This window comes from Epinephelus moara, chromosome 2, assembly GCF_006386435.1.
Source record: "Epinephelus moara isolate mb chromosome 2, YSFRI_EMoa_1.0, whole genome shotgun sequence".
NCBI classification, from domain to species: domain Eukaryota; kingdom Metazoa; phylum Chordata; class Actinopteri; order Perciformes; family Serranidae; genus Epinephelus; species Epinephelus moara.
The window spans coordinates 34,801,589-34,817,929 of NC_065507.1; the positions used below are offsets into that span (position 1 = coordinate 34,801,589).

The 16,341-nt window shown below is 42.6% G+C and overlaps 1 protein-coding gene across 1 annotated transcript in view; it reads right to left on the minus strand.

Annotated features, from left to right (window-relative positions):
• Window positions 1–735: 735 nt before the first annotated feature.
• The window catches only part of LOC126408979 (spectrin beta chain, non-erythrocytic 4-like), a 119,850-nt gene continuing 104,244 nt past the window's right edge, over window positions 736–16,341 (minus strand). The window contains exons 38-43 of the mRNA XM_050074822.1: window positions 14,495–15,534; window positions 14,148–14,208; window positions 12,387–12,643; window positions 7,713–7,883; window positions 6,535–6,577; window positions 736–6,337 (exon numbers count right to left, since the gene is read on the minus strand). Of these exons, the coding sequence (XP_049930779.1) occupies window positions 6,041–6,337; window positions 6,535–6,577; window positions 7,713–7,883; window positions 12,387–12,643; window positions 14,148–14,208; window positions 14,495–15,534 (1,869 nt within the window). The 3' untranslated portion in view covers window positions 736–6,040. The remainder of the gene's footprint in view (window positions 6,338–6,534; window positions 6,578–7,712; window positions 7,884–12,386; window positions 12,644–14,147; window positions 14,209–14,494; window positions 15,535–16,341) is intronic.

Below are 16,341 nucleotides of genomic sequence, written 5' to 3' on the forward strand. Positions count from 1 at the left end.
TACTGTCACCTGACTTCCTCATTTGCTACTGTCATAATTCCTATGGCACTAGAGGTCGCCACCTAACAATAAACGTAAATATAGGTTGTAATAAGCTGCTTGTACCAACAATCTATATGGCCATTTTTGTGGGGGAAGACAGTCTGGCTTTGCACCAACTGTGTAGAGCATGAGAAACAACAGCTCTTGAAAGAGTTAAAACTTTCTTCCACCTAATGAGATAACTCTTAACTTTTCTGGATCTGACGTCCCTCTGCTGGATCCCCAACACCACTGACCATCAGGCCTCAACTCTGCAACAGGCCAGCCTCCCTAGTGCAAAGAAAAAGTTGCATAAAGTTTCAGTTCATTGCTACCATGGACATCATCATCATTAACAGTAATAATGACTTCACAAACATTCCTACAATGAACATGAATTATACTCCATATTACTGCATACTGCTGTGTGGTTTTGGTGTACAAGATGCAACATGTCGAAGAATAAAACTGCGTTTTATTTATGTTAGTGGCTAAATGATTGAATGATTTCAGACTGAGAAATATCTGCATCGGTGCTTCCCTCTGCTTCGTTAGGTTTTCACTGACAAACTGAAGTTGGCTATCTCTTAACTTTTTTATCATCTTCTAAGCTATGTGCTGTTCTCAGAGAGCAGAACCACAACCTGATCTGCACCTAAACCAAGTTTTGAATTCATTTCCAGTGAGAGAAGAAAACACTGACTATATATACATGAATGAAAAACCAAAAGGTATTTTATTTGTCATTTCATCTCAGCCGACAGACTGAGGTTGATGTGAACAGAACAGCACAGACACACACAGACAGGCAGGGTACGATGCAATCTGTTTTTGTTTTGACTTTTTAAGCAAATCTGTTCTTCATTCAGTCTGTCATGATGTTAAACCACACTGACTTTCAAATATCTGGATGTTTCTGCTGTGTAAAATGGTACAAATTACTTCAGAGTGTTATCTGTTCACTGTACCCTGCATGTTTTGTCCTGTGTGTGTCTACAGCAACAAAGTGTGTCAGTTTATTATGCTGTCAGATTCATAATCCAACAGCAGAGGACTGTACCGTGTCACTGTACATGTGGAAGATTTGCTCATTCAAAATTCACCTTTTTAACTCTTTACTTTGTTGTGTCCAACATGCATGTAAATGATTGATCTGGCATTCACACCAGATTTAGATGCATAATGTGTGTTGAAATAAAAAAAAGATTAAAGAAAGTTACAGTTTTCAAGACATGTTTTATGACAAACACAAACCAACAGGTCAGAATTTAAAATCCTGAGCTGAATAAGGAACAAAAAAAAAAAAAAATATGATGAGCAGCCAGATATAATACTACTCTTATAACCTTATTATGACACTTGTTAGAAACAGAGAAAATAATTAACCTGTCAAATATCGACCTCTGAAAATGTGAAACCAGTTCTGAGTGGGATTCTTGGGCTCAACAGCCTGCTCATAGAGGAAGATGTGAGCTCTTGTGTTTTAAGTCCAAATGAAATCACATTTTTACTGTCAAAAATTATGTCAATGATATTTTTATCTCATTGTCAACAGTTTTTTTATTTTTTAAAGAAAGGAGAAAAGGTGGGCTTAGCTGTGGTACTGTCACCAGGAGAACCAGAGATAAAGTAAACAAACATCCAGTGTAGCCTATGAGCCATTGGCAGACAGGGTTTTGTTAGCAGTGCTTTTGAAGTTTAAGGACCACACCAGCCCTCACCAGGACTGTCTCATCCACTGCATGGGAGACAGTCCCAGAGTGAGGGAAAAAGCTCAGAGAAGCAGCTGTGTGTTGCTCTTTAATGGAGGGTAGGTGATTAAGCAGGCGTAAAGGCCTATTTGCTAAAACAACCAGTTAGTCTTCATCCTTGAAGTCTCTTCTCTCGGGAAACCAAAAAACACTGCCTGAAAACACTTCAGATTAAGTCTCACCCTGTGTAGCTTGTTAAAGTTTCTTTTTCAGTGTGGAATGAGCTCATTGTTGCCTCTTGTGGCTGTTGGGGGAGTATACCCCCAAACACCAACCAAAGACCCATACTACCCACTACCATTTAGTATGTCCCAGGACATAGTATGTCAAATGCAAACATGTCCTACTGCATCTGGTCGCATTTTGCAATATGCAACCCAGGATGCTTTTCTGGCTGTTCTGACCCACAATCCTCTGCACAGCAGAAGATGCGTCACATCGACTGAACTGCAAACAGATGACAGCTTGACAGTTCGCTGACAGCTGTCAGAAGCAGCAATGACAGATGACAGCGCAATTAAGTGACTGATGATCCGTCAAGATAATAGTTACAATAGGAGTATTTATTATTTAAGGGAACGAAATCATTAGAGATTTCTGACATGTTAGAATCTACAGTGTTTGCAGTTATCACTTAAAAGCTACACCTACAAACACTGCAAAGTAACAACAGCAGAGTTCTCCAGGTTGACCTCCGTCTCTGGTGAACTTGGCAAATGTTGTTTTGTTCTGACTCCAAGGAGACGCATATATGAGCAAGAGGGTCAAAGTTCAGGTTGCAGTGTTATAAAGAAGTGGTACGTCCCAATTGTGTGCATACCGCATGTAGCAGTATGTTCTTTTTAAGGACAGCTGCAGTACCTACTGAAAGTAGTGTTTACAGCTCTCCGGCCCCAGGGGGCAGTGATGAGCCTCTTAACATAATGACATGATGATGCTGCTGTGCGAAAAAAATACTTTAACAAGTGACACAAAAGTTAGATTTATGCTTCATCTGAAGTGTTTTCAAACTGTTGTTTGGTTGTACAAGAGAAAAGGCTTCAAGGATGGAGACTAACTGGTTGGTTTGGCAAATGTGCATCTGGTTAATCACCTGACCTCTGTTTAAGAGCAGCACACAGCTGCTTCTTTGAGCTTTTCTCTGGGGCCTTCTGGGACTGTTTCCTACACAGTGGATGAAGCAGTTCCAATGGGAATCTGTTGTTGTTCTCATTAGTTAGTGTAACCACCTGCCTATGATAGAACAGTGACAGTACTGCTTTAAGCAAATATGATTGAAGCAATTTGACTGGCTGTATTAAAACAAGTTCTCCATCTGTATGTAGACAGAAAAACAAATAACAAAATAAATGCAAAGATAGGGGGAACCATTATGAAACAAAAAATATAAATTTCTCCCTTTTTGTTTCTGATTTTTTTTTTTTAAACATAGGATGTGATTTACAGAGCAGATACGAATGCTGTACTGTAGCAGCAGTTTCAGTTGGACCTTAAGTGAGAGAATCAAAAACACCAAAACTTAAATGGGGGTTTTCATCCAGTAGCATGGATTTTAAATGCTATCTGACCATGGTGCTTCCACCGGAGCAGGAGAGTAACTTAAGTTTGCCCATCAACCTCTGCGGATGGTACTTCCAAAAATTTCCCAACTGCATTTTCAAGGTATTTGATTTTAACGATTCTCCCTTTTCTTTTTTGGCCCTTGCTTCTCTGTATTGTTTATGGCTTTGTGGTGAGTTTACAGGAAATGTAACTTTAACTGATGCATGGATGCCCAGTCAGCAGGCTGAAAAGACGAGTGGGTGATTTCTCCAAGCAAAACATGCAATCTGACAACAAAATATTTGGTCAGTTTGATATTCTGGCTCTCAACAATGTGTCAGTTCATTCACTTACTCATTCATTCATTCCTCTTCTACACTGATAGGATGTTGACCTGGACAGTTTGATGACCTTTTACATCCTGAAACATGTTTATAAGTTTTGACATTTTAAACCGGCTGAATTATATTCTTCTGTCTGTATGTGGTGTGGATCGGACATGTCTGGAAGACTGAGGTGGCGTCTGTGGGGACAAACATATGAACACGTGAAGCACACACTAACATAAATAACCTGAGAGCTATGGAGACCCTGGGAGCGGAGAGCAGCAACGCACGCGCACGCACACATGCACAAACACACTCATACTGAAAAACAAGATATCTTCAACTCTGTATGAAAAAAGATTGCAAGAGATTAGTATGAAGAAGAGAATATCCAGTGAGTAAGTCTGATGCTGTAAGAAATTAAAAGAGTAGATAAGGCCTCATTCATTAAAAACAGGCCGGGTGCAGATTTTGTGCTTATGACCAAAAATAAACATGAAACTTTTGGAAAACTAATCCTGATGCTAAAATCAGCAAGTTAGAATGAAGTTCCCCAATTTCCTTTGAGTTATCAAAATGTTAAGCTCTACAGCTTCCATAAATATGAATGCTATAATTTCTTTGTGTTTTTTGACATGATTTAAAGGTCCAGTGTGTAGGATTTAGGGGGATATACTGACAGAAATACAATATAATAGAATAAGTATGCTTTCTTTAGTGTATAATCACCTGAAAATAAGAACTGTCATGTTTTCGTTATCTTACAATGAGCCTTTTATATCTACATAGGGAGCGGGTCCTCGTCCATGGAGCCCTGCCATGTCTCTACAGTAGCCCAGAACAGACAAACCAAACACTGCCTCAAGAAAGGGCCATTTGCATTTTTGTGATGACCGCTGTAGTTAGCAGCCCCTCCGCAACAAGAGCGTCAGACAAACACTTATTTTTTAAATGTGAAAACTAATTTATTCAATGTTTTTACCAGTTTAAAATAATGGGCCCGTTTGTTTTGGAGAGGAAGAGACCCTCCTGAACAGTGAACACTGAAGGAATCCAAACTGGGACTTGGCACATGGGAGAAGTTTCATGGCATCATCACGAGATGTCACTAAATCCTACACACTGCTCCTTGAAAGTAAAATGAAAGAACATTTTAATGAATGAGGCCCCTGGGAGCCAGAGTCTACCATCAGTTTTTTCTCATTCTGATCACTGATCCAAGAACTGTACATGTTTTCTTTTTCTCTTTTTCATATGACTAAGACTTAGCCAAAGTGGCTGCAATGACCGTACTGTTGTGTAGTCTGTGCGTCGCAGGTTAAACACCTTGTGACGCATCGGTCTTGCAGAAATCTTAACGAGAATATCTTTAATTCTGAATGAATCCTACATAAACAAATGGGGGCTGCTCTGTTTACTGTTCTTTTTTGGGGTGCACTTTCTTCAGGATTTCAAGTCTTTTGATACATTTCTATGACTTTCTGAGGAATAGTGAAACCTTTCTGCTTTCTTTTTGTTTCTTGTGTTCCTGATTGTTTTGAAGTTCATCATCCTGGTCGCCATCTACTCTTCTTTTGTCTTAAATCATCATCTTTCCACCTTCTTAGATTCAGCACAGTACTGTAGCTGTTTTGTTGACTTAGCCACGGTGAGTTTTGATAAATGTGGTTTGAGTGCTGTTTGAAAGTAAAACCAGTGTCCACATTTTCTACATGGCTAGACCTTGAGACAGATCGGAAAACTGTTGAAAACTGTTAACAAAAAAAAGGAATCTTTAAATCTGTATGTCTGTAAAACATCTTGGCATAATTTCATTCTCTTTCGATTTCCGAGGAGTAATAAGACATAATGTAGGATGTCTCGACTTACAGACGGACAGATAGATACAGTAGATAGGACAGACAGACAAGAAATACATACAAGTACAGCTCATAATAAAAAACAAACATGGAACAGAATGAGCTACGTTTTATCGCACTACCAGCAATCAATAACAGCCTTTCTGTTAACTTGTGTCATCTCTCTCTCGCGTTACTGCTGCCCGGGGTTCAGCAGCACTAAACTCTCTCTGCAGTTCTTTGAAACAGCCACTAGGGGGGGCATAGGCGGAGCGTCAGTGACTCTGTGTGTTCTCACAGAGACACAGAGGAGAGAGAGAGAGAGAGAGACAGAAAGAGAGAGAGAGAGAGAAAGATGTCTCCTGCTCCAAGTCCGTCCTGTCCATCCTATGAGTGAGCCTGGGTCAGTCCTTCTGTCCGGTGTCACTTTCCATCCAAACACAACCGCTTTGTTGACAGTGTTGGAGGCGAAGAGAAGGAGGGGGGCGTTTACTACCAGTCTACGGCCCCGCCTCCCATCTGAAGTTCATACGATTCAATCCCGACCGATCCGTCACCCGGCTCACTTTTTCTTACCACTCTTTTCTGAGCGCTTCGCGTCTGACTTCCCACCCCGATCTGACCTCTCGGACCGCTCGCCTCTCTCCCTCTCCTTCTCCTTTTCTTTCTCTTTATCCGCCCGCTCAATCCGGTCCGAGCGCTCGATACCTCGCTCTGACCTGTTGTCCGCCTTGCTGCCATCGCGGCGTGTGCCCTCGTCGGTGGATGAGGTAGTTGGTTGGGGCTGACCCCATTTGGCAATCTCCTCGTGCTCCGTGATACTGGCGGTGATGTTGGTCACCCACGCTTTGAGGTCGTCCTGAGGGTGAGAGAGGGATCACAGATGTCAGCTGATTGGTCCTTTACTGTACATGTTTCTTTATTTCATTTGTCATTGGTATGGATGTCATATAACTTCAGTGTAACTTTCAGTGGAAAACATTTTTACATTATGTGATTGATGAAATAAAGCCACTGCTATTTTGATATATAGATAGATAAACAAAAATGTCTCACCTCATCTTTTGCATGAAACAAAAACTCACTGCCATCCTTCGTTCTGCAACAAGAGGAGAAAAAAATTAAACTTAGAGACAGTGTAATGCAAAACAGGTTTGGTGGATAGTTTTCCAAAAGATGTTTTTTGGTAAAGAGAAGGACCTGTTTCGTATAATATTTGCAACTAAAGGTACACTACAGCAATTTAGAATGTCACCTCCATAGTACTGGAGCAGGAAACAGATCAGAAAACTAGAATTACTGCCCCGCGGTTGTATGCCTCCGTCAGTTTACATCCATGTCTGTAAAAGCATGCATGGATGCTTCACACACATCTTTCATCCAACAGCACAGAAGATCTATATAATCAGCACGGTTTCAATGTGGGCACCCAAGATTAGTGTCACCAATTCAGTATCTGACCAAATGTGTCCCCTTCTGTTCCTGCCTATAGACAAAGTCCTATCTTGTGAGACGAGTACAGGATCTATAATGTGGAATGTTGACTTATTTTTTATATTGGACTATTTTCAAAGTCACAAAACAACTAAAAAAATAGACTATTGAGTGGTGGTGTATGTCTTAATGTTAGTCAGATCAGGTCTAGTTGCTGTAGTAGCATATCTGCAGACCACTTGGCATGTTGAAAGTGCCTTTGGTTCTGATACATTATTTGGGTCAGTGTTTGAGCAGAAATGACAGTCTGCTGTTGTGTATGTGTTTGTGTGTATATCTGACTTGCTGGCAGTTTTGCTCTAGAATATTTTGTAATGGATTTCACTTATCATCATCTACAGACATAACATTAAACAGGCCAGTCACTGTAAGGATCTTAAAACAGAAGCACAGTGTTGTAATTAAATTGTAATCAATTACAGTTACTGAGAAAATATATGTGATTAAATTACAGTTACTAATCACAATGTTGGTGATTACAAAGGGGTAACATCTCAATATATTCTTTTCGGTAAAATGTTTATATGTAAAATATAAAATGCGTTCTGTTGCTTTGCATTTTTTTGTCGTACGGTGATGCCTTCTCTTGGCATAGCTTACAAGAGGGCATCATCATTGTGTAATTCGCACTCTGCTTTCACACCTAACCTGTTCAGTTTGGTTAAAAAAGTCACACTGTGCCTTTGTTTAAATAATACAATGACAAAACAGTAAACATGAGTATGAAAACAGCCCCTCACTTGAGCGTGAAGACGTTCTTCTTCTTCTTGTAGCCGTTGGTGACGTCGCAGTGGCAGTGGGAGAGGTTGAGCAGCGGCTCGTTGTTGTAGGGCGTGGTGGTGTTCTTGGCGTCCTTGTAGAAACCCATCTCCCCTTTGTTCAGCACGCAGTACAAGTTGACCCATGACCTGCTGTGGTGTGGGAAGGCAGGAGGAGGTAAAGGGGAAGGAGAGGGAGAGTGGAGGAGGAGGAAGAGGAAGGTGAAAGGGGAGGAGCACGGGAAAGGTGGTGGTAGGGGGGAGACGGGGGGAGTCAGGAGGAGCTGCAGAGTCACTCTCGCTAAGCTAACACCTCACTCACCTGACCAGAGCAGACAGGTAGGTAGGCGGGATGAACCGGCGCCAAGAAGGGAGGAGGAAACACACTGCTGAACAAACACAGACGAACAGACGGACAGAAAGATGGACGGACGGAGAGGAGGTGGGGGATGGAGGGATGGAAAAGGGAGGCTACGTACAGTCTGTGTGTATCTGTGTGTGGGGCTCATATATGACTTACCTTGGAGGAGATGAGAGGAGCAGCCAGTAGCACCAAGGAGGAGAGAAGAAAAGAGTGACAGTTTGGTTAAATGGTATTTTGGCAACAACACAACTTCAATTCACAGTCATGCTTCTTTTCGCTGTTTGAGCGTGTTTACATGCACACGGCATTCCAATTAATAAGCTTACAACCAATTAAAGGTATTATTCAGAGCAAGCTGTCTATGTGCAGCTTAATATCCTGATTTCAAATACTAACAATGTAAACAGAACTTAGACTTAGAAGACCAACGGTGCATGTAATGATAAGGTGTCTACACTGCTGATATAATGGTTAAATCTTAACCTCTTCTACCACTGACCTGCTGACTGTGGTAGAAAGTAACTAAATGCATTTACTCAAGTACTGTACTTAATTACAGTTTTGACATACTTGTACTTTACTTGAGTATTTTTATTTTCTTCTACTCTTTACTTCTACGTCACTACATCTCAGAAGCAGGTATTGTAATTTTTGCTCAACTACATGTGTCTGACAGCTGTAGTTATTTTGCAGATTAAGATCAATGACACCAAAAAAAATCAAATCATAAATCATCATATAATATACTGGTAAGGATTAGAATGTATTGCTCTTTATGGGTAATAATCTAAGCTTAAAATAGTGGTATTTCATCAAAATCACTTCATTCTACATGTCTCATTTAAAATTTCACCAAAATATACGGTTCCCACCAGACGCTGCTTTTTTCAACTAAAGTATTTTGTTTTCAACTTTTAATTCTCAAACAAAGGGTAATTTTTAAAAATCAAATAATGTCCACCATGTCAAGTTACTGATATTACTCTGGCCGGTCGCTGCTGCCACTGTTGTGTACAGTTTATTTGGGTCATAATATGCACATGTTGCTAATGACGTCTGTGTGTGCGACATGACGCCCATGTGTGTGCGTCCATGTGTGTGTTGAAGTGTGTATGATGTGTAGGCTTATTAAATCTTGTTGGACTGGTATGGTAGGACAGGTGCTTGTCATGCAATCATATGTAGGATTTGCATTTTTCTTTAAAAAATATTTGTTTTGGTGGTGACTCTCACTCCTGTGTTGTTTGCTCATTGCATTGGCTCCAATAGCTACATTTGGTGTGAACATTTAAAAAATATATTAAAAAAAGGTTATTTGTGGTGTACCGAGGGTCATGCATTTTCCGCTAGTCACTCAGGGAAGCTCAAGGAAAAATATGTGTGGTCACACCCCAGCCACCTTACTCCTCTGATAAGTAAAGAACAGTCCCTAACATGTTTCAGCTTTTCAGAACGGTTGATGAAAGACACTCTTAAGTAGAAACTGAGCAACAACAGCTCGAAGCCAAAAGTAATGTGAAGTGTAAACGTGAAACTAGTGACTGATGGATGTTTATACCGTGATATGCAGTCAGTATCAGTCCGTTCACCAGGGTAATGTAAAAAATACACACCATTCACATGCACCGTATCCTTTCACTTGGTTATCCTAAATAATACCAGAATATAAATGTGCACATAAACATACTCAGTGCCTCGTCGTGTAGCTATGTAACAGAGACAGGTTGAACCTCAATCCTTCCTCTCCAACTAACTGTGTTCACTCTTCCTTAGTATTGATTTGTGGAAAAGGTCCGAGGGCCCACCCCCCCAAAGATCTTCCCCACCAATCAAAGTTGAATATAAAGCCAAAAAAGAGAGCACACAATAAGCCAAACGAGGAGCTGTTTGGAGATTCACACTTGTCCAGATTTAAGCCATTCAGGATTATGCTTTACCTTGCCATGTACATAACAGGGCATGTACATATGAGACATTCATCCATTGCCTTGAGTGGGCAGGTGAGTGGACTCATCCTTAGCTGGAAGGGGATGAGCTTTTAGCTGTGCGTGGTCAGCCCAGCCACTAGAGGGCAGTGCAGAGAAAGACTTTGCCGTTGGTGTCACTCTGGAGGAAGCAGGGCGGTCATCTATGAAGGCGAGGTAGTGTGTGTATGTGTGTGTGTTGTGTGTGCAGGCTAAGTGGGTACATGGCATCACCAGCTCCATCAACCTCCACCCCCACGGCATTCATAAGCCAGTCAGCCAGCCAGTCTGCTAGTCAGTCAACCATTTCTGCTGTGCTTTATTCTGTGAGCTCATGTTGTATCAGGAGGCATCATAAGCATCATGCATGATGTTTTCACATGCGGTGAGATGTCTGCAGGTTGCCATTTCAATTCATGTAACTATTGTCTTCCCGGTCTGATCCTGATGATCAGAGATGACATACATCAAATAGTCAGAAGCTCCAGCCTCATATGAGAATAACTATTGTGTCTGCTGGTGCCACTATCAATGTCATTCTCTAGTGCTTGATTTCTGTATGTGTATTTGTCTTTTCTAAGTATGAAAAAACTACAAAATCTTACAAACTAACTGTGCCACTTCATAAGCAACAGTAGCAACACATTCTTTAACATACTTGTAATTCATGGCACTATTCAAGTGGGATAAACACAATTGTATCTTGTTGTTGACTTCTGCATAGAGTTTTTCAGAAATAAGGTCCGCTGGTGGTCCACCGGAAGGGGAAGGACCCCGCCTCTCGATTACAGGAAACTGTGAAGCCTGATTTATGGTTAGGTGCGCAAAACATTTGATTATCATCACTCAACAGAAATTACATATTTAAGACAGAAAAAAGTGTTCCTTTAAAGTCGCGAACCTGGAGAATTTTGTTATGTTGTGGACAACATCATGCAATGATTTGTCAAGCAATGTGATTGATAGTGTCATTATTATCGCCATGGAGATGGTAGTTTTAAATCCACACCATTTCTGACCTGTATTCAGCGTCTCTATCCAGAAGCAGCTGTCTGTCAGCAGCAGCTCCTGTGGAGCTAAGAGGACAGAGGCCGGCCTATTATACATCTATGGGCTGGCCAAACTGCCTTCACCAGGCTGACTGACAGTGACATTTACTGAACCGGAATATCTTTTATGACAGTGCCATGGGAATAAATTGACAGTGTTTGCATTAATGGATAAGGCTGATTTTATTTCCCAGCCCACTGTAGTGAGAGAGGGGACTCTGCTGCTCACAGAGAGACTGGGAGCTGATCAATGTACATACTGTTAATAAGTTAAATGCACATATAGAGCGAGATATTTGTGTGATTTTAAACAGCTCTCTGTGCAGATTAAGCTTCGCTAAATGCGACAGAAACAGACTCATAGCATAACAAAAAACACTGGGGGTCTCTGGTTACGATGAAAACTAATGAAATCTTCTCTTTAATCTCTGTCAAGTTACACTATCCCAAAGTGTTGAGTGTAATACCATAAATCAGCCTTATGATGTGCCACGAATGACAATGTTCATATTCTCTATAAGCAGATGAGACTGACAAAATACCGTTTACGTCCACTTTGCAGAATGTCAGACTTTTTCTAATGTGTTATCTACTAATCAAAATATATGTAAAGATAATAATGTCATAGCATCCTTTGAATCTAAACATGTGTAAACCTTAATGTATGCATGCTTCAAAAGACACATGTCTGGCAAGAAACTCCAAAGCTTAGCTGAGTATTGGCGATATCATGTTGACCCACACGGTGGGACCAACCAGTGAGGTCTCATGTGTCATCTGCGCTGGTGACAGTCATGCATCTGCTCAACATATCAGACGCAGTGTCAGCAGAGTGTGTTAGCTTGTTGGTTAGCATGCTTGAGTCATGCCCCTGTCATAACTGTTGAATCAATAAATGGAAGGGGCAGTGATGTCATGAGAAACAGACAACGGAGATATGACATGTGCTGCAGTTAAACAGTATTTAAAGATCACTGGCGATTGTCAGTAAAGACCAGATAGTTTAGATTTGGCAACAAGGGATGGAATGTAAAAGTTTTGTTGGTATCATTTTATGTGCAAAATGACTTAGTTGAATATATGTGAATTGCTATTTTGCAGTAAATTCCACTCATCTGGTGTTCCGAGAAGAATATAAACAACCCTCCTGGAGTACCAAATTAATCGATTAATTGATCAGCATTCTGATACTCATGACACCAGTGTCCATCCTCCTTCTCTACAACTGTTATAACCTAGTCCTGCTGTTATGCTCATCATTATGACCCTGGCCACCCACCTATTGGTACTCTTCTTCAGAGTCTCAATGTCCAGCTTGCGGAAAAGGAAGCCTTCGTGGTGTGCAGTATGTGTTGGCGGCTGGGCGACTGCTGGGCTGCTCTGGGCTGGAGCCGACCTGGACCGCCGCGTAGTCTCTCCAGGTTCTTTGGGTCGTGGTCGACGCCGTGGTTTGGGTCTGTCCCGAGCTCGAGGGCGGTCGAGACGGGAAGACTTCTCTGGTATCCCGTTAGGCAGGCGGGGCACCTCACCACGGGCCTGAGGATAGGGGGGGGGGTAATGCAGTAAGTAACAATGTGGCTCATGTTTGAAAATAATTAATCTTTGATGGCCTTTTGTATGGGTAACTGTGTCTGATATTTTCATCTAAAGCATACATGTGTGTATGCTCTCCCTGTGTTTCCTGCTGACAGGTTATCAGATATCACTTTAGCCAATACCAGTATGTATGTAACCTTTTAACAGTATTAATTGTTTTTTATTACCAATGGATGAACAGGTTGTAAAGTTACTTAAAAACCGAAACTGTCCCAGGCAACTTTCTTGGTTGCCTCTTGCAGCCTGTGGATTGACTTCTATGTAGAGGACTCAGGCCAAATTCTTCAATCCAAGGTATATGACATTATGTATGTTCCACAGTATTTTGCCTCTCTTCAGCTTTGCTACAATGCTAACAGTGTTCAACACTAGCTAACATTAGGTAAGAAATTGAGTCAACAAACAACTGGCACCCATTACAACAGAGTCCTCACATCTGTTTCTGTTATAGCAGCAGCAGCTTGGCAGAGATGGACCTTTACTTACTACCACCGTAGCAACTTGAATTCAGCCACAGCAAGACAAAGCGCCTGAGCGTTGGGGGTCTGATCCTGGACTGCCCTCTGCCCTCTACTTTGCCATTTGCATACCACTGGATCAGGAAACATTACAAAGCAACCAATGCCAAATCAAGACAGCATAGCTTGGTTATAGCTTGCTGGCAACCTTAGCTTGCTTGCTCACTGATGTTACCACTAGCAAAATACTATTTGGGAGAATATGTCAGTTGGCTGGTTGCCAAATTACTTCCCTTGCTAACATGATGCACGATAATGGCTAATTGTTTATATCAGGTTTAGGTGGAGGGGAAATACATATCAACGGGGAAACAGTCTTCGACACAACAATGGTACGAAATTTTTTTCTACTAACCAAGAGCAATGCAGGAGGGGCCAATGAGCTAACCATCACCTGAGCTGACGTTAGCCAGCAAGCTGTAAATTAGCTATTCTACATGGGTACTTATGATGTCAGCTGATAATGTAATTTGCAAACAGTAAGCTTGTCAGTATAATGGAGCTATTAGTCCAAATAAAATATAGGAACATGGCAGATAGTGAGGTTATTTTAACTATGACTTAAATTTATTTTCTAGCCTTCTACTAACTCAATGACGATCAATCAAAGTCAGTCTCATGTCACTGTTTTGGCCAATGCCCAGGTGCTTGCTTACAGCTACAGTGCACGAGCGACAGGATGCTGACTGCAGTTCACTTAATGGAGGCGCTTCTCGAGGCATTGTAACAGAGCATGTGATGTAGTAATTTACCAATTAAAAAAAAAAAACAACAACTGACAGGTGGCATATAGTGGTAAGACAGGAAGTTTGTTTTGTTTGTTTGTTTAAATTTTAATAACCCCACCCACATGAGCCAAGTTATGCAACACAAACACTGAGTATTTGCACACACAGTATTTGAATGAAACACATAAATCTCCAGACCTGTGCTGCTTCTCTTTCTTGCAGCTGCTCTACAATTTCTGCCAAGGTGGATCTCTTTTCTCTGTAGGAAAAATACAAATTAGAGAATCACATTAAAGCTCAAATTAACATCATATTATTGACCTTTTTTGCATTTCTTTCCTGCAAAATTATCTGTTAATTATAACAGTATTGCTCCACATTCATGACAGACATTTTTATAGTGCTCAGCAGAAATATACACTTAATTCTGACTCCAAAAATACACCAATCATTTGCTGTGTAACCTGCTCCTGGTGTCCATATTAATCACTACATGTACTACATAACACAACCTAAAAGACACCTCAGTTTACATAAAGTCTCACCCTCCTCCCGAGCGTCTGTCTGAGTGCTCTTTCCCAGTGTCATGCTCACTGGACTCCTGTCTCTCCACCCGATGTCGGTCCCTCTCTCTTCTCCGGCCCTCGTGGCTCCCATGGCCCTCCTGCTCACTGGACGTTTGCCTTTCTAGCGTCCGTCTCTCCCGCCTCTCGGCCTGTTCCCTCCACACCTCCTGAGGCAACTCATCCCTACGTGCCTGGATCAGCTGCTCGCTGGACAGCTGCCGTTCTATCCTGTGGTCCCTGTGGTGGGTGTGAGTCTGGACCTGGGGCTCAGCTTGGCCCAGTGGGTCAGTCCTGGACCCCCGAGGCCCTCTGGTCGGCTCACTGTGCAGGCGCTCCCTGCCCGGCTCCTGGAGCACCACCTCAGCCATCACAGCCACCTCCGCTCTCTCTGTCCCTATCTCTCCCATCATCATATCTCTCTCTCTCCCCCTCTCCTTCTCCCTTGCTTTCTCCAGCCGACTGGCAACGAGCAGTGGCGTCACCGCATCATCCAAGTGTTTGATTTTGGGTTGCCGTAGATATGGAGACGATTTCACCTCCAGTGTCTTCGCCGCCTGTACTGGCTGTAGGTGACTCATTGCCTTTGTTGCTTGGTCTCTTGCTGCGCTAGTGCTCTCTCGCACCTGGTTGGCTGAGACTAGCATGGCCGCTGTGGCAACAGAGGCGATCGAGGAAAGAGCGGGCTGGCCTAGTCCTGCAGCAACACCCACTACGTTGCTGTGCCGTGACTCAAGGGTGTGACGGTAGCTGGAGCCATTCATTACAGGGGTGTAGTTAGCGACCGTCGACCCCAGCCGACGAGCCACAGACGAAGGAGAGGGTGTAGGCGTGGCAGGTGAGGGTGAAGGAGGAGAGCTGGCTTCGTTCTGCTCATAGATGGTCTGTCTCATGACGGGGGAAATCGGGAGGCGAGGGAGGGTGGCCACACAGGCTGAGGCATCTTGGGGGTCAAGGAAGACTTTTCGACCCAGCAGAGGGGTTGGGGGTAGTTTACTTTGCTCTGCTTTCAACTTTTCTACCTGCAGAAAGAAAACAGAACCAGCTTTAAAATCACATTTTGAGACTGGTAAGTAGAAGTAAAAGTATTTTATGGAAACATATCTCTTCATATTGGAAATCCGCAGGTTTTAGACCACGATTATAATATTTTGGAACTTACAACTCAATGCAAAATACTCAACAGAAAAGACTATTCGTACCGGCAGCAATGTGAATTTGCGACAGTTGCAATATTTGTTTAATAAAAGGTTCGAATAAGTTAGTGCCATCTGAGGAGACAGAGGAACAAAGACTGGGATCCTGCTGACCTACTGTCCGTATAATCGGCACAAAGTCAAACACGTCTTCAGCGGGTGCTGGCTTCTACCAGGGTTTCCCCTTGTCACTGATTCTGTTTGTGATATTCATTGACGGCATCTCAAAGTGCAGCTGGGGGGGGGGGGGGGGTGGGGGGGGGGATGTTCGGTTTGGGGATCTCAGAATTTCATCTCTGATCTTGCAGATGAAGTGTGCACTAGGACCATTCACAGCCAAGTGTGATGCGACAGGGATAAGTCTGCACCTCCAAGTCTGAGGTCATGATTCTCGGCTGGAAAATGGTGGATTACCCCCTCTGCATTGGGAGAAAGTTACTGCAAAGGGAGCTGAGCCCGAACGAGCATTTAATAACAATGCTCTGAGTGGGGGCGTCGGTGGCTTAGTGGTACAGCAGGCGCCCCATGTACAAGGCTGTTGCCGCAGCGGCCCGGGTTCGACTCCGGCCTGTAGCCCCTTGCTGCATGTCACTCCCTCTCTCGCTCCCCCCTTCACACTTGTCTGTCCCATCA